This window comes from Numida meleagris, chromosome 1 (assembly GCF_002078875.1).
Source record: "Numida meleagris isolate 19003 breed g44 Domestic line chromosome 1, NumMel1.0, whole genome shotgun sequence".
Classification (NCBI taxonomy): Eukaryota; Metazoa; Chordata; class Aves; order Galliformes; family Numididae; genus Numida; species Numida meleagris.
In genome coordinates, this window is record NC_034409.1 from 1,527,594 (window position 1) to 1,545,957 (window position 18,364).

General features: G+C 48.8%; 2 protein-coding genes across 2 annotated transcripts in view; one reads left to right on the forward strand and one right to left on the reverse strand.

The window, feature by feature from the left end:
• On the forward strand, positions 1,961-14,241 carry SLC35B4 (solute carrier family 35 member B4). The gene is made up of 10 exons (XM_021384282.1): positions 1,961-2,230; positions 6,533-6,646; positions 7,656-7,758; positions 8,847-8,896; positions 9,519-9,600; positions 10,764-10,824; positions 11,628-11,737; positions 12,085-12,160; positions 12,392-12,467; positions 13,281-14,241. Exons 1-10 carry the CDS (start codon positions 2,154-2,156, stop codon positions 13,525-13,527), a joined length of 996 nt encoding a protein of 331 aa, XP_021239957.1. The 5' UTR covers positions 1,961-2,153; the 3' UTR covers positions 13,528-14,241.
• LRGUK (leucine rich repeats and guanylate kinase domain containing) overlaps positions 18,111-18,364 on the reverse strand; it is a 55,221-nt gene continuing 54,967 nt past the window's right edge. Inside the window, exon 23 of the transcript XR_002434259.1 lies at positions 18,111-18,303. The gene's annotated coding sequence lies outside the window, so the exon portion shown is untranslated. The remainder of the gene's footprint in view (positions 18,304-18,364) is intronic.

Genomic DNA, 18,364 nt, shown 5'->3' on the forward strand with positions numbered 1-18,364 from the left:
AGGAAGAAAGAAAGAAAGAAAGAAAGAAAGAAAGAAAGAAAGAAAGAAAGAAAGAAAGAAAGAAAGAAAGAAAGAAAGAAAGAAAGAAAGAAGGAAGGAAGGAAGGAAGGAAGGAAAGAAAGAAAGAAAGGAAGAAAAAGAAAGAAAGGTAGAAAATAGAAAGAAAGGTAGAAAATAGAAAGAAAGAAAGAAAGAGATAGAAACACAAGAAAATATTTGGGCCTGATTCAAATAAAAACTTTATTAAAATCAAAAGGAAACATCTACAGAGTAAAAATCCCACTTTTTGATCCATCTGGCTTCACCTGATCACAGAGAGCTTGGATGCTGGTACATCTCAGTAGGGCTCTACATAAGTTTAGGAAAGAAGACTCTTCACCCATAATGGATATACATACACAGAAAACCTACATCGCTCCAGCTGCAGGAATGCAAGAACAGGGATCAGGAATGAAAAAACACATTAGGAACAAGGATGAAGAGTAGGAGGGAAACAATGCAATGTGAAATATCTGTAGAAATGTAATATTCTTTTTTCTTTTTACAACTGGTTTCCAGAGGAGACAGAAATGGATCTTTTGTCTGTAATTATTGATGGTGCTCATTTCTCATCTGCTAGTGAAGGGCTCATGCTTGGTGTTTGGTTCACCTAAAACTCCAGCAATTTTCTCACCTGATATCCCCTTCCAGCTTGAAGAAAGACATTGGGATGACAATTTATCAAGCAGTGAAGATTCTGAAAAGAAAGAATCGGTTTTTATAGGAAGCCATTGTAAGTAATAGTCCCGAGGAAGAACACAGAAATGAAGAAAATGCATTTGAAATATTGACTTTAAGCCTGCAAAATGTTAAGTCTACAGAAATATTTTGGGTGACACAACATGAGGAGAATACAAAACTATCAGGGAGCATCCAAGGGATGAATACAGAGGGTCTAGAGGGCAAGATGTGTGAGGAGTGGCTAAGGTCACTGAGCTTTGTTCAGCCCAGAGAAGAGGAGGCTGAGGGGAGGACCCATGGTGGCCTACAGCTCCACGCAAGGGGAGAGGACTCAACAGGACCCAAGGGAATGGCATGGAGCTCCATCAGGGGAGGGTCAGGCTGGGTGTGAGGAAAAGGTTCTGCACCAAAGGGTGAAGGGCATGGAACAGGCTCCCCAGGACAGTGGGCACGGCCCCTGAGCTGGTGGAGCTCAAGGAATGTTTGGGCAATGCTCTCAGACACAGGGTTTGCGTGGTACTGTGTGGAGCCAGGGGCTGGACTTCATGATCCTTGTGGGTCCCTGATTCTGTAACAGGGACAAAAAAAAAATCATAGAGGGGGCACAGACATTATTAAGCCCTATTGAAAGTCCATGCCAGAATGGAGAGTCCATCTATTGGGACGGGATCTTTGGAGTGGGGTCATGGTTTAGTGGGCATGGCAGTGATAGGTCATTGGTTGGACTAGATGATCCCAGTGGTCTTTTCCAACCTTATCAGTAGTTATCACTGTTTTGATTTGCATGTCTCCCCATCACTGACACAACAGCATCTTCACTCCGATGAGGAAAGCCAAAGCACCTAGACACGAGGGCAAATTATTCACTGCGGATAGGCTCTTCCATGTGTCACGGCCAGAAATACAAGCAGAACACGTTATTTTTTCCTCCATCTTCTCTGCGAAGCAGTTGGCACCTCCCAGTGCCATTGCACCTGGCAGGTCCCCAAACCCCACTCAGAGGATCCACCACCAGCATCGGGTCAGCTCGATTTCACATCTAAGCAAATAATCTCGTTATCTAAACCCAAAAAGGCCACGAACAGCTGCTCTCTAACCCAAACCCTAGCCCCCTCCCTTTTTTTACCCCTTCTCCTCAGCCACATCAGCGCCGCCATTACGGTCCGCCCCCCCCCAAGCGTGGAACTACAACTCCCATCATGCCCCGCGCGGCCATCCCCATGGGAGGAGACGGGAAGGCGCCGCGGGGGCCGCTGGGAGTTGTAGCCCGGACCGTGACGGAACGGCGGTGACTGTGAACGTGCAGCGGGCGTAGAGCGAACTACCGGCGCCCGGGAGGAAGCGGGGGTGGTGGGGCCGGCAGCGGGGCAGCGGCCCGGGAGCGGGATGCGGTGGAGGCCCGGGAAGGCCGCTTCGTTGCTTGGGGTTGCGCTATGCACCCGGCCGTGGCGGTGTGCTTGGTGTTCTGCGGCTGCTGCAGCAACGTGGTGTTCCTGGAGCTGCTGGTCAGGTGAGGGCTGGGGAAGGGTGGGCTGAAGGACGAGGGAGGGGTTTTGGGGGCAGAACGAGGGGTAGGGACAGGGGTTAGGGGTAAGGATGGCCCCTTTGGGGTTGGGTAGTGTATTGGTTCCCACCTCAGCTTTAAGGCCTTGGGAAGGGAGGGAGCGGGCAGCTGCCCCTCGGGGCTCTCTCTGAGGAATGTGGGGGGGCCTGAGAGGATCTGGGGGGTACTTGGGGCTGGGAGCCAGCCTGAGGTTGGCCCTGAGGGGTTCTGTGGCCCCGAAGGGATGAGCAGTCCCATCACAGCTTTGGGGACAGCTCCAGAGCCCAGTGCTGCTTGTTGAGATGTGTGGCATCCTCAGGGCCCCAGGCAGAGCCTGGGTGCACGTTGCCATACCCTGCTGGTCCTTTGCCTCGCTGCTTCACCTTCTGGTGGGTTCTGTGGTGTTTTGGGGGCTGTCCAGGTTGGTTTTCTTGGTGCAGGCACACCTCAGCATCCCATCGTGGATGTGGGAACCAGCACACATCGTCCCCAGAATGTCCCCTCCACCCTTCCTCTCTGCTCCCAGCTGCTCATACAGTGGAAATCCCAAAGAGAAGATGCACAGGAGCTGGCTAGGGACAGCAGGCAAGGCCAAGGGAACGGCATCCATCTGCAGATCCCATCTGTGGCAGACTCACACGGCAGCAAAGCCAAGGCAGTGAGGATGAGGAGTCCTGTGCTGTGCTCAGGGTGAAGGTGAACTGTCACGTGGCAGAGAAAGGAGGGCTGATGTTTGGGTTATGTCTGAGCGCCACATCACCTTCCTCACCCCGATGGAAGAAGGCTGGTGCAGCTTGGAGGAGGTGATGGTCTGTTGGTTTGGTTTCCAGGTCAAGTCAGCCAGCAAAAGTGCTAGACCTGACTGGAAAAAATAGTGATTGAACTGGTTGTGTGTCTGCAATCATATCTAGTCAGCATGGAGTGACATCCTGTGGCTCACTGTTGGGTACTGTGTGCACTATAATAGTGCCCTGGCTTTAGAAATAATGGGCCTTGAAACCTGTCCTTAATTCCTCCCCACCCATCACTGTCCTGGGCTATTAGGGAAAAGGGAGTGTGAAAGAGTGCTAACTCCAGTAGTAGGGTTATTTGCTTCAGAGTGGAAGACCGGTAACACAAGGGTTGCACAATTACTCAGCAATCACTGGATAAATCAAGAAGCAGTTCTTGGAGGGAGAGACCTTGCATAACAAAATGTGCCCTTCCTCTTCAGGATTGCTCTAATCCGTGCTACAACATTTACAACATCTCTGAGGTAGAGGGGATGACCCTTCCTCCCCCTCCCCAAGATAAAAAGAGCTTTGGGTTGGGGTTTTTCCATTTGCTTGCTGCCAGATTTGTGTTTCCTCCAGCCAGGCATTTAAAAAAACACAAGAAGCCATTTGGTCCTGCTCAAAGGCTACTCAAATACATTTAGGAAAAGCAGCTTTTCACAAGCAAGCTTCTCTTGAGCCTTGCCTCGTGTCCACTATAGAAATTCCCCTGTTCGTAACAGTCCTGTTCCTGTGTCCTCCCTTCCCCTATTCACCTCAGTCCCCAGACTGGGGCAACACTGGCTATTTCTTTGGGTCTTGATATTGTCTGAAGGGAAAAGGCCTTCTTGAAAATGAACCTGCCCATAACAAAGGAGATCTTGGAGCCTAACAGTAGCAGAATGCAGGAACCAGACAGAGTCTGGTGGGGAATGACAAAGGTGATTGAAGGAAATTTGCTTAGGATTTATGTGGAAAGAGTAAAGGAATGAGGACTGTATAGTCTAAAGATGCTGAAGGACAGACAAAAGACTTCAAATGTGTGGAGAATGGCTGTAGAGAAAAGAAGCTGGGCTCTTGAGACAGGACAAGAAATGATGGGCTTCAGTTGCTATGGGAGTGATTTAAAGCAGGCCAAAGAAACAGGTTTGCTCCCTCTCAGTGTAGTGAAGTGGGTCCCTAAGAGGGAGGGCAGGGAAACTCCTTGTTGGATGTTCTCAGGGGCACATTAAGCAATCCGCTGTCTGAATATCAGGAGGAGGCTTGAGTGGGGCAAGAAACGCTGTTCAGTTCATCATATCTCTTGCATTCAGAGCCTTTTGTGCTGGCATCCTTTCCTCACTGATGCTGTGGGGCTGTCCTTGTGCCATACAGGCTTGGTTAGGAAGCCCATGATCTGCATGTCACCTTCTGTAGTCGTGTCCTTGGGAGCTGTCTTCCCTGTAAAGATGCTTGAAGCGCTGCAGGGTAGATCTCAACAGGGTTTCTCCCCTTGCGATGCAAAGCGGCGTCTCGCTCTTCTGCAGAGGCCATCGAATGCATTCCATGTGATACCTGGAGTCTTCCACAGTGGTGGGCAGAAATCATTCTTGGAAAAACCGTTTGGATGGGATGACCTCAGACCTCTGCACCATTGTGTCCCAAACTAATGTGCCGAAAGGGAGCGCTTGCTTTTGTTCCCCACCGATGTGACTGAGAGCACCAGTCCTACTGTTTTATCCCACCATCTGCTGAGGCTGCTGGTAGCCCAGGCAGTTCAATCCTAGGAAGCTTTGTAGGCTGACAACGCTTTTCTTCTGAGGGTCTCTCAATCAGTTGTCTACAGCTAGAGAAGATCTTTGGTAGATATACGCAGACTTCTTGCCACTTCTTTTAAGTCTTATCATCGTGCCAGGATTCTGAGTCAAGCACATGGGTGGATACTGGGTTTGTTTAGTTTGGGATTTTTTTTTGTTTGCCTTTTTATTATCTGTCAACACATAACCCTCTGTCAGCATTTTATTGGTAATGTAAGGTCGTATGTACAGCAAGCGACTGGATGCAAGGATCTGTGAACTGGGAGAAAACAAAGGCTAGTGCTTGAAAACTGTCTTGGCTTATTCCAGGTTTACTCCTGCATTATGTTTTCCTGCAGAGATATGGCTTACAATGCTGTAGCCTGGCCTCTGTCTGTGATTCAGTCTCTCTTCTTTTCCCACATGCAACCTGGCCTCTGTCTCAGGTTCACTCTGTTTTCTGTTCCCTCGTGTAACTTCTGAACCTCTTCACCACATTGGACAGCAGGGATTGGAGTTCTGTGGATCATTAATCTCTCAGAAATGTGGGCAGAGGGGAGGCACTCAGGCTGGTGCCATGGAAAATACAGGGAGAAGACAGCCTTTCCAGGAGCTGCTTGCTGGTAGGATATTTACATGCACAAGCTGCATGCTGGTGCAGCAGGGACTTGGCAGCATGCAGCCTCTCCATTAAGTCCTCGGCCTCAGCTTCTGTCTTGCACCAGAGGAAGGGGAAGTCCTCCCTGCGTCTCCTGCTGCAAATAACAACAAGCTTGCTGATCATCTGACATGTCACAGCCTCTCAACAGCTGACAGCGTGCCTGCTGGGAAAACCTCTCCTGCTCCATGTAAGCTTCTTAGGAAGAAGGCAGAGCCTGCAGCAGGCAGACCCACCAGGAGAGGGTGAGCTGAGTGCTGGTTTAATGTCAGGCCGTTACATGTTGTCTTGCCCTCCCTTGTGTGCAGTTGTTCTTCCTTGAGGTCAAACACACAAGGTGAGTTTACTCGAGGATATCGTTCTGTTACAAGGTAGTGATAACCACAGTGCCTGTTTCTCTCTGAGGAGAAAGGAAGTTTGCTGGGTGAGTTAAAAGCAGCTCCCAGCTGATGTCTGTGTGTTGTGGAGATGGGCTGCAAGCAGAACCAAGGACACAGAGCCTTGCTGTGCTGATGTGGACCTCACCTCAGCTCTTCCCACAGTGGAAATAGGAGTTACTGGAAATCCTGCTGCCTTCCTTTGCAGTCATAGTCATCATTTCACCTGGCCTGTAACACGCACAGCAACGTGCATGTAGTGAGAGAGCCCTATCAAAACCACCTCCCCATGAGGAAGGAGACCCTGCTTCAGTATGGTTGTGTTGGTGCTTGATGTTGTGCATTCACATCCTTCACCGTGGTGGGACACTATACAGACCCAGATCAGAGCAGTTTCTTCTTTCAATTCCTGATCTATTTCACTGTGTCCCTCTATGAAGGGAGTGGTTGCTTCCTCCTCCTTTGGAAACGGCATGGGAAGGGATTGCTGCACATTCACATACAGAAACACAGGTGAGTCAGTGCCTGCAGGGAAGTGTTTCACAAAAGCAATATGAGAAACTGGGCAGATAAAAACAGTGGAATCCCTCCAGGTTGATGCTCACTGTGGGATTGTGAGCTGCTAGCCAGACTTTATTACAGCCCAGTGCACTGTCTGTTCTCTGTGACGTTGCTCTTACACTTGTCTGTCTTCTCCACACCTGCAGGGAGTTTCCAGGATGTGGGAACATAGTGACATTCTCCCAGTTCCTATTTATTGCAGTGGAAGGCTTTATCTTCGAAGCCAACTTCGGGAGGAAGCGGCCGGCCATTCCAATGAGGTACAGTGGATCAGAATGTTTTCACTTGCTGCAAATTGACTGGCTGTGTTATCTCAAGAAGTGCTGAATAAAATGGCTTATCCGTTCATCCTGTCCAAATCCTGTCCATTCTGCAGCATTTGCAAAGCCTCATTGAGAACCTGTCATGCCTGGTAAAATATGAACTCCTTTTTTTTTTTTTTTATTGAGAATGCTTAATAGGAAATTGCCATCAGATACGCACCTGTCTGAGAAACAGGGCAATATTCTGTACATTTAAGAATCTGTTGTGGTTGAAGAGCTTGCTATCTCTCTGGGTCGTGGTGCAATGGATGTGGAAGGGAGAGTTTTACTGGAAATCTAGCTGGATTCACTTTCACTTTTCTGCATCGGGGCTCAATTTGTCCCAGGTATAGCCTGACATATTCATGCTCTGCTGTCTGGCACTCCATGGCTGACGTGACGTGAGGTTTTATAGGGTTCCTTGGCAGACTGCCTAGCCTGCAGCAGAACACTGTGCTCAGCCCTTGGGACAGAGATCCTCATGCCAAAGTTGAGGGCAAACACCATTCATGGCTGCATGACAGCAAGGAGCTCCCTAGCTTAGGTGTAGGACCATGGAAGTGTTCAGCCTTGCTTTGAGTGGTTTCTCCTTTCGTTCAGGGCAGTGATGCCTGCTGGCAGAAATCTAATTCCCTCAAATCAAGCCTTGTCTTAAACCATAGTCCTTTGGAGAAAGGGGTCTGGAGGGAGTCCATGCTAGGAGATTCCAGCTGGGGTACCCTCAGTTCCCCTTTGCTTCTGCAATTAGCACAAGCTGAGCTAGTGCAGGTCAGTCCTCTTCCAATTTTAGAGATTTTCTTGCTGCATCCAGATTGTACCGAGCTCTTTGTTAGTCCTTGTCACACACCAAGAGTTAGGTGGGTTTCTGCTCGGCTCCAGACCTCTCTTTGTACCACTTTGTTCTCAAGGTGTGTCCCAGCGTGCACAGCCATGAGCTGATTTTGCTGACCACCACTTTGTGTTTCAGGTACTACCTCATCATGGTGGCCATGTTCTTCACTGTCAGTGTGGTGAATAACTATGCTTTGAACTTAAATATTGCCATGCCGCTGCACATGATCTTCAGATCAGTGAGTACTGCCATGCTGTCCTTTCCTACCTCATGTGACATCTCTTCCCATCAGGCACTGTCTCTGGTGCATGTGTTCGTCCACTATTTTTTTTCCCTGAGGACAACAACATCCTGTGCAAAAACTAAATTCCAGCTTCATTGTGGGGAGAGCAGCCTTGCTGGGAAGGCTCAGCTCCGAGCCTTGCTTTCATCGTGTTAAATGTCCCTAGACAGACGATGAAACTGAAGCTGGAACATACTTCATCTTTCCTGAGGTGATGAAGAAGTAAGAGTGACAAAACCAAGCCCAGGCTCTGTCTGTCGCATTTGCATGGGCTCAGTTGCTGGCCGGAGGGACTCAGCTTTCCCTTCCACCTCATAGTTAACCAAAATGGTTCATGTTCTAGTGCAGGAGCCTTTGCTAAATGCCTTAGGTCAGAGAGGATGGATTTGGCTGTATGTACTGATCCTGTCTTGGCCTCTGCTTTGGAAGATGCTATTAAAGTGCATCTTCACTTAAGTGTTTGCATGTGAGTGTCTGGCTAAAACGTCTATTAAAACCAAAGAAAATAGAGCCCTGCTTGCTGGGAATAACAAAATCTGCTGGGCAGATCTGCTGGGTGGAGGCTTTTCTTCCACTTGTCATAGCATTGAGACATGCAATCAAGAGAGGTTAAAAAGAAGAAAAACAGACAGTGCTCTAGGAGCCCTGTCCTGCGTTAACCGTGAGGGATTCTTGTATTGCAGCCCTGCAGTCAATCTCTGCAGCTGCACTCCTGTTCCCAATTAAGAACACAGTGGTTTGGCTACGTGCTGCTCTGTGGCACATGGAATGTTGGGGGTGGGCCAAGGAAGGGGAGGTCCACAGGCCAGGAGATCCTGGTAGCCTGTTTGCATCCTTGTTCCCAAAACACCTGCCTTGATTTCTCCCTTTCTGATAGCTGAACTGAGACTCCCTGATGCCATTCTGCCATTTCATTTGGTGTTTTCACGGTAGCTGTACTGAGCTCAAGGTTATTTATCTGAGGCAGGTGCCCCAGTGCAAGGAATTCTGTCATGCTGACCTTCTGTTTTGTTTTTCTCCTTCTTTTCTTTTCCTTCCCCCAGGGCTCTCTCATAGCAAGCATGGCTCTAGGTATCATCATTTTGAAAAAAAGGTAAATCACAAGCATTTCCCTTATACCATCACGGAATGCACTGCCTCTGACTTAATGCTGACCAATGTTAAGTGCCTTCCCCTTTCCTCATAAATGTCCTTGATTTACTGATATCCTTGATTTACTGATAGGGAAGATGGGGCACAGGGTATGCCTGGACTAAAGGTCCTTATCAGCACTCCCACTGCCCCTCATTCCTTCATTTAAGGCAAGCGTAGACTGAAGAGAGAGATTTTAAACGTGGCTGTGGACCACTGTGTTAGCTCTTTTCTTTCCTCTTTCGTCCCACAACTGCTCCTCAAGGATTGGTATACTGGCACTGGCTGGGATGGAGTTAACTTTCTTCATAGCAGCCCACAGAGTTCTGCGTTTTGGATTTCTGACTAAGACACTGTTGATAACACTCCAGTGTGTCCAGGCTTCCTCTTTTTATTGAACTCTGCCCCTCTGCTCAGTAAGTTGGCCTTCTGTCCCCAGCAACGTCCAGTGTCAGGAAAAGGCTTTGTGCCCATAGTGCCAAGTTCGTAACAGTGTAATAGAACAAAATACAAAGCAAAGGAGAAATAGATGAACCATGTAAATTGGAGCTGGGTCACTGACATTTCTCTTCTCTCCTGTGCAGATACAGTTTGCCTAAATACACGTCCATAGCCCTGGTTTCCATGGGGATCTTTACCTGCACTTTCATGTCTGCAAAGCAAGTGGTAAGGACTGGAAGGGGCCTGAAGTCACAGCTATGAACCTTTTTGACAGGAGGAGCTGCCCTGGGCACCTTCATCAGTCATTCCCTTTGCCTTAGTGTTAATGGAGAGGCAAGATGTCTCCTAGATCTGCTCCCTGAAATGATTTGTTCCTGCAGTCCCCTCATTTTTCAGTGGGCCAGAGGGTAGGAAAACACGAGCATATGGCTTAATTACATATGCCTTTTACCCTGTGTTACTCAGGTTGCTTTTTGCTGAGAATAAACCACTATTTTTTTTGCCACAGAGACAACAGCTAGGAGCTATTTTCTCTTGCCCGTACTGCGATGTGTTATTATGGTTAGGAGCAAGTGAATCCTTAAGAAAAATGAGCCATTTTAATTCTTTGCTCTCTTTATCCCAGAAGAGACTGTCGGGTTTCACAGTTTTCCAAATCTGTTGTCATCCAACGTGACTTTCTCTGACCCGTGAAATAAAGTACATGTGCTTGGAGAACAGGAGGGAGCGAAGAAAACCCATGGGTAGCACCAGTTCAGGCTTTATTTGGGTCAGCACCCACAGCCTGATCTTGTCAGTCAAAGACAGAAGAGTGGCATAAAGTGGTAGTTGAGTGAAAACTGGTTTCACTTCATCCAGCTCTGAGAGACTGGATAGCTGTCAAGCTCAAAGAATGCCATAGTTTCATAGCTACTTCTGCTCTCAGGGTGCCTGAGGAAGGTCTGTGCTTTACAGCCTTGTTCTGTATTAGTCCACCTTAACTTTTAGTGGGCGTGGGGTTTTGGAAACTATGACATACGGTATGCAGAGTTATGGAAAATGTGTGTAATCTAATTTGCCCTAAACCGTAGTAGAAGAGTTTAGACAAGTCACGCTACCAAGTGTTTTACCATCAGCTAACAGCATGTACAGGTCTGGTTCCCTCAATGCCTTGACCATAAGCCAGTTTTAGTACCTAACTGGGACTTGGCCAGAGCCCTTGTTCTTTCCTGTACGCCCACTCTGACATGGGGATAGTGGAGTCTGCCAGTGGGCCATCTCTGAGAGCTTTCTCTTTACTTCATGGGCTTACTTGAAGCATAACACAAGCCAGGAGTGAGGTAGAGGCGGGCCTGAAGGAATACAGAGATGTGGTAGCTCATGGTGACTGTTGTGTCTCCCTCCACCAGGCATCCGACTCCAGCTTGAAGGAAGAGGACGGACTCCACGTTTTCTTGTGGTGGCTGCTAGGTACGTGAGCACCACATCTCCAGCCAACCCTGCTGAGATACAGGCAGGACTCAGCTCTCTGAGGTCTTGTCCTTGGCCACATGGGTTGGGCAAAGCAGACCATGGTGGGAATCCATGCTCTGGTGTTGTTACACTGAGCTTCTAGTAGATGCTGACTGCAAAGAATGGGAGTTCGTGGCACTCATTAACAGCTTTGTGAAGGGAGATACTCTTCATGTGGCCAGCAAATCAAATACAGCAGCTGAAGGATTTCTGCAAGGTCGTCGTGTAGTGAGAGAATGAGACTGCAGTCAGGCATGTTTGTAGGTACCTTCTTGATTCCTCCCTGCCTGATGTACCTGAGGCTGTGAGCTATGCAGCAACAAGGAAGAGGGGCAGTTGCCAATTCAAGTTTTCACTCAGCACAGTGCTTCACGGAGGACACTCTACAGTCTGGCACTTGAGTTTTGTATATTTCCAGCCTAGATTTACTGATGGCTTTCCAGGGAACCTGGGATTGAGATTTCGTCAGTATTTACAAGCAACTGTATCCCTGATATTCCACCGATTCTGCTTTCCAGGGCCGTGTCCGTGCTTTTAGGAGCTGATGTCTTCAGGAGTGCCTTGGCTTCTCAGGCTTTGTAAATAAGATACCTGTGTCCCAAGGACCATTATCAGTTTTCTGCCCATCCTGCCAAGTCTGGGAGTTTTGGCTTCTCTCAGTGTTTTCTTTCACTGAGAGCCAAATCGCAGGAGTTCTCAGGCTGGTTGACTTGAGCTGAGCCATGCTTAAGCAATGCTTCCAGGCTGTGCTTCTTTTCCAGGTATTGCTGCGCTCACCTTCGCCCTCCTCATGTCTGCAAGAATGGGGATTTTCCAGGAGACGCTGTACAAGCAGTTTGGGAAGCACTCCAAGGAGGCCCTTTTTTACAACGTGAGTCACTGCATCTTTTCTGTTTCTTTCCCTGGGCAGAGAGAGCTGCTCAGAGTCCCTTTCCCTCCCACCCTGCACTCAGATCCCTCCTGGCAGCCCTGTGAGCTGATAGTGGTTTCAGCTGTGTGTAGTCCTCAGACCCCAAAAGTTTCCATTGGAGGTGCAGCCCATGCAGTGAACTTTAAAAAGAGGGGAGGCTTGTCTTTCTGAATTTCCCCTGCTCAGCAGCAGACTGGCAGTGAAGTGTGCGCTCTCATCCACAGAGATGTGTGAGACTGCTTTTTCAGAATAAGAAGTGAGTGGATTCATGTCATCTCTTAACATCATGTCTTTCCTTTTCTTTCCAGCATGCGTTACCACTCCCTGGCTTTGTCCTCCTGGCCCCAAACATCTACCACCATGCAGTTCTCTTCAGCCAGTCTGGTGAGTGTTGCATAGATGGACCCTTGTTCTTGTACCTCTCTGTCCTCTGGAAAATGCTGGATGAAGCTTTTGGCATTCGTGGATGGGAGAGACGTATTCTCTCTCCTTGCATCTCCTCTTAGCATTAGCAAGCCTTGCTCCTTCCTGGCCCACACATTGTGTGCCTACAGCAGGTAAATTTTTCTTGAAATTCTTGATGTTAAGAGACCTCCTTGTCCTTTCTCCCCACAGAGCCATTCCAAATCCCGGTGATCGGGCTGACCATGCCAATCATGTGGTTCTACCTCCTCATGAACGTCATCACTCAGTATCCTTCCAAAGTGCAGCTTGAGACAAGCTGTGGAGGTAGCAGCACGACGGGAGAGGTGAAATGGGGTGGGGGATGCTGAGCCCTTGGTGCCTTCTCTGCAATTTGGGAGCTGATGTTTGTGTCACTCTTGGAAAATACAGAGTGGAATTCAACCTGGAACTTTGGCGTTTTCCAGGATGGCTGAAATCTGCCACCACCTCCCCAGGGACAGGCTGGCTGTTAAAAGCTCCCAGTGGTTCTGCCAGCAGGTAGAAGGGACAGATAACAGCCACTCATATCTGTGTGCAGTCTCCCAGGCAGCAAGGGCAGACCTGCAAGTCTGATGAAGCCGAGATGCCCAGGGAAAGGGGGCCCTTCAGTTATCAGTTTTCTCACTGTTGACAGGCGAATGGGCCTTATAGCTGCTCACGCTCCTCCATGAGACCACCTCATTTATCTGCCTTTCCTTTGCCCCCTTACGGGGGAAAGGGGACTTCTGCTGATCCACCACTAGATGCAGATGGAGAAGTCTGATTTTAGATTCCCTTAGCATGAACTGCAAACCCTGTGTGCCTTTAACCTTTTGCTAGCACATCAGCTCTGGCTACTCCAGTGGAGGAGTTTTGCTGTCCCATAGAGCAGGCTGAGGGGGATTTTGGAGAATCCAGGGTGTCCCCGAGATTCAGAGCTGTAGCACAGCTGGGCCGAGAAGGGACTTCTAGTCCCTCTATAACCAAACTGAGGTTATCCATTGCCCAAGGCTTTGCATTGCTGAGGCTAGGAGAACCTCCCTCTTCACCTCTGATGCCCCCTAACCTCCCACCCACCCAGATACGTCTGCATACGGGGCGTCTTCATCCTCACCACGGAGTGCACCTCCCTCACCGTCACGCTGGTGGTGACGCTGCGCAAGTTCGTCAGCCTCATCTTCTCCATCCTCTACTTCCGCAACCCCTTCACGGCCTGGCACTGGTTGGGCACTGCCTTCGTCTTCGTGGGGACTCTCATGTACACGGAGGTGTGGAACAGCCTCGGGCCCCTCCTGGCCCGCTGGAGGAAGAGGCCGAAGGAGGAGTAGCAGCTGGGGACTCTCTGCAGGGACCTTTTTATTGTTTTATAGAGCAGAGCAGCAGGAAATGCCCCCGAGGGGGGGGTCGTTTTTATAACACAGGGGAGGTGCTGGCTGTGCCAAGCTCCTGGGAAACATGGAGCCTCTGCTGGGAACCTGCCTGGAATGGATCGTGGTGGGAGGATACGGTTATTTTTGAGAGGGTGCATTTTCTATGCAACCCCTTTTGCTTCCCCCCACTTTTATTTTTTTTCCTTCACGTATAAATAACCTTTTTAAAGGAATTTAAAAGCTGACCCTGTTCTTGATTAGGATCCCAGCCTTGTTGAGCTGGACGCTGAGCCCATTTGGTGCCGTCCTTTAACGGCCAGGTTACTGTAGCAGATGGCTGTGCCCCAGGGAACTGCCAGACACTGCTGTTTGTGCAGAGGGTTTTTAGTTACACTGGAAATGCCAGGCCTGGCTGTTAACTCCAGTCCTTGCTGCCTGATCCTACCACTTTTGCTAGGAGGACATCGGTAACATCCATAGCTACCACGTTCTCCAGGCTGCCTGGTAGACTCTCTACCAGTGAATAGCTTTGGGGACTTATCTCCAAGCCACCAAGCTCCTGTCACTTATATCAAGACCCACTTTGGAGCCTAGGGGAAAGAGTTGGTAAGGGGAGAGAAAATAGCACTGCATCACTTTTTCTGGGAAATGGGAAAATACTCTCAAGGCTTATCTGAGTCCTCAAATGTTGTCCTGATACCTAATGAGGTGGAGGGTGTCAGGGGTTCCTGCTTCTGGTGGTCCTTAGTGCAGGTCACTTCAGTCACATCTTCCTCCTTTTTCATAGACTCATAGAATGGGCTGGGTTGAAAAGGACCTCAAAGATAATCAAGTTTCAACCCCCCTGCAGTGGGCAGGGTTGCCAACCACCAGACCAGGCTGCCCAGAGCCAAGTCCAGGCTTGCCTTGAATGCCTCCAGGGACGGGGCATCCACCACCTCCTTGGGCAACCTGTTCCAGTGCATCACCACCCTCAGAGTGAAAAACTTCCTCTAATATCTAACCTAAGCCTCCCCCGTCTTAGTTTAAAACCATTCCCCCTTGTCCAGTCACTATCAACCCATGTTAAGCAGTCGTTCCCCCTCCTGTTTATGCGCTCCCTGCAAGTACTGGAAGGTCACAATGAGGTCTCCCTGGAGCCTTCTCTTCTCCAACCTAAACAAGCCCCGTTCCCTCAACCTTTCTTCATAGGAGAGATGCTCCAGCCCTCTGATCATCTTGGTGGCCTCCTCTGGACCCATTCCACCATCCCCAAGGTGGCCTCTGAGTAAGGAGTTTCTTTCTAACATCAAATCTAACTCTTATTTTAAATGAAACGGTTGCCCCTTGCCCTATCACTACACACCTCAGGGTACAAACATTGCCAAGGAATTTCAGAAGGGCCAGAAGAGCTGAGCTTACTTCTGTTGCTGGGCATGGGCTGGTTTTCCTGTCCCTTCACCTGGTCCTCCCCTTTTCTTTACTTCTCCCACTCCTTTGGGATCAGCTTCACTCACGACATTTCTGTGCATCCAGCTGGTACAGTCCCTTAGTGTCACCTCTTGCATGACCCATGGATAACTTGCAAGAGCTTTGGATGCATGTCTTCCAGCAAGGTGAGGAGCAGCACCGTTCTCGGAGCTGTTCTCCATTGTGCAGAGCCAAGGTTAGCAAGCAGCCTTGTCTGCCTTGGTCTTGGAGCAGCAGGGGAGCTCATGCATAGATTTTATTGTCTTGATTTTCCTTTAGCACCGTGGTTACTTCATTGTGATGCTTCCCCTACTCAGCCATGAGAGCATCCAGTCGTGTCAACCTGATCACATCAAGCTTGGCCAAGTGAGGACAGCAGTGAAACTCTGATATCCCTCCACCAACATCCTTGTGGCTTTTGGCTCCGGTATTTACAGCTCCTCCAACATTAGAGGTGATGTTGTGCTTGTGGTGCATTGCTCCTGTCAACAACAAAGCACCATGCAGCCCTTCACAGTGGGTCTGGGTGTAGGAAGAGCAAAACCCAGAAAACTTGGGGGTATTGCTGATAAGCAAAGGAAAGAGGAAGAATGGAAAAACAGACAAACAAACATGATGCAAAGACAATCGCTCACTGCCTCCCAGTTAAACCAGTGCCAACCAGTCCCCGAGCAATGGCTACCATCCCAAAACTCCTTCCCTTCCATTTTTATTGCTGATTTTTACTGAGAGCAGCTGTGTGGCTGTGCCCCAGCTTATTACCCAACCATGGCCTAATCACAGTGAGGGCAGAGTGGGGGAAAAAAGGAGAAAGCATTGACCCTGTGCTGCTCAGCAGTAGGTAAAACATCAATGTACTGTTAGCATCAACTCCTTCCCAGCCAAAACCAGTAGCTGATGGGACCTCCAGCTCAGGTCCTGAAATGATGAAGTTTTTGTCCTTCTGGTTTGAGCCTGAAAGAAACCTTTTGTATTTTGCATCAGAAATGGGATATTTCCAAGGATTTTCTGGGTGCGGAAACTGTTCCCCAGCGGCTTCTCTGTACGCTGTGCAGCTCAGCTCTTGCTCATGGCTGTGGATTTTGCAGCCTGGGTTGAGGAGTTAGCAGAACAACAGCTGAGCAGGTGCCTGAGTGCCTGTAACATACTGTACATAGCCTACTCTCTAGGTTGTTGCCCTTTGTATCAACAGAATTGCATGTTGTCTCCCATTTCTGTGTGATGACGGTAGATATGGCGATGTTTGGGTTCCTTTTTTTTTTAAGCTGTACTTCTCTCAAACCAGGTGTCCATCATGGCTTATTTTTTTTGTTGTTGTCGTTATCCCATACTTTTTTTTTAACTGTTTATAGTGTGATCTGTGTGTTTCCTAATATTTATTGTTGTAGAAGTGTCAGCGATTCCCTTCCTGCTGTAGGAGGGCTCCCCTGGTCGTGAGATGAAGGAAAGGTCAGTGCAGAAGTGCCCCAATAGCCCAAAACAGTATTTGAATCCTCCTTTTATGTTTGCAGTAGAAATGATAGCACAATTTTTTTTTTCTTAGCAGAGGGAGTTAAAGCGATGAGCCAAAATGCTTTTAGAGCAGTGCTTTGGACTGACAGAGTTTTTGGGTTGGCTGCTTGGGTTTGGGGGTATTTTGACGTCGTTGGGGTTTTGTTTTGTTGAACAAAATAAATATCTCCTGTTCAAAGCAGGAGGGTCCTTTTGTTTCTCTTTTCATGCTTTGCTTCTGGCAGTTGGCTGACGGTGATCAGAAAATTACTGGGGCTCTGAAAACACAACATTTATCCTCCCTTTAATATGAGGAAAGGTAGGAATGATTCGGTCTTGCCAAGCTTCAAGGGAAAAACTCAAGCCTTATCTCCCTTCCCTGCCACTGGCACACAGCAGGAGATGTGTTTTTCTTGGCATCACTGCTGGAAGGAAAAGCCCAATAAAGGACACTTCCCTAATCCACCCCCTACAGCAAGGAGAGGGTTAGGACGTCCTTGAGCTAGTGGTTATTCCATGGTGAATGGGATAACGCCGTAACCAAGATGTCCCATGGCAAAGTGTGCTGTAGGGCTTTCTTGAGCTAGTGGTCATGCCATGATGCATAGGATGAGTCCATCAACACAGCCCCAGTTGTGTGTCTGCCCCGTTTGCCTTCTCAGTGCCTGTGGGTTTACTGTGACAGACTGAAGTGCTCATGGGGGACAAGTGCCCTCTTGTCTACTTATAGAATGGCTTAGGTTGGAAGGGACCTTCAAGTTCATCCATTTCCAACCCCCTTGCCATGGGCTGGTTGCCACCCATCAGATCAGGGCCCCATCCAACCTGGCCCTGAGCACCTCCATGGAAGGGGCATCCACAGCTTCTTTGGGCACTTCCATCTTACACAAGGGAAATGCAGCTAAAACAGTAACGAGCTACGCATCTATCGTGCCTACAGAATCATGGGGTGGCCGTTTTCCTCTTCTGCAGTACTAAGCCATGACCAGCTGCCTTGTCCCCTCATGCCCATCCCTTTTTAGCCTTGGTTCCTACTGATGGGGGAATTGAAGTGAGATCTGGGCTGAGCGCAGGAGGAGGAAGATGGCAGGAGAGGGAAAGGGTGGCCATGGGGAAGGCTCCTATCTAAGTGCATTTGTAATAAATTATATCCACTAACATTCCTAGTTGCACCCAGGTGGGTGAGTTGGGCAGCGAAGTCTGGACCTGCAGAGTTGAGCAGTTAAGGTGCCCATGGTCTGGACTTGGGGCCATGGCTCAGTTTGAGCTGGAAGCCCAAATCAGTTGGTGCTGACGACACAAGCAAGATTTGAGGATCCCAAACAAGACCCGTTGGTTGCTTCAGGCTCCTGGAAATCTTGTCCATGCTGCACTGCTTCACATGCCATGGTTTTATCCCAAAAGGCGTAGAAACAGCAAACGAACCCCATAAACCTCCCCACCTTGCTGCGTTGATGGGCGTACAACTCCCAAGCAGTTACCAAGAATATACATTTCTTACTCAACACATCATCTTTCCCCAGACTCTGGCAGCCATTCATTTAATAAATCCTCATTGGCTGGGCACTGCTTTCATCAACTCAACATTTCTGTTCCAAGTCTTTACCTTTCATTAAATCCAGGTTCGTGTTTATTAATACTTCCAATCTTTCCTCACCATGGCTCACCATGGTGGGATGGAGAAAAACAAGGGATATTCTTTTTTATTGAAGTGAGAGGGAAAGTCTTGAACTCCTTTGGGAACCTCCATGAGATCTTTGTCACTTCCAAGGTGTAAAAAACTTACTCCCGACACTAAATTAAATGAGAGGGGAAGGAGAGGGATAAAGATGTCTCTGTAAATCACTTGGAGCCA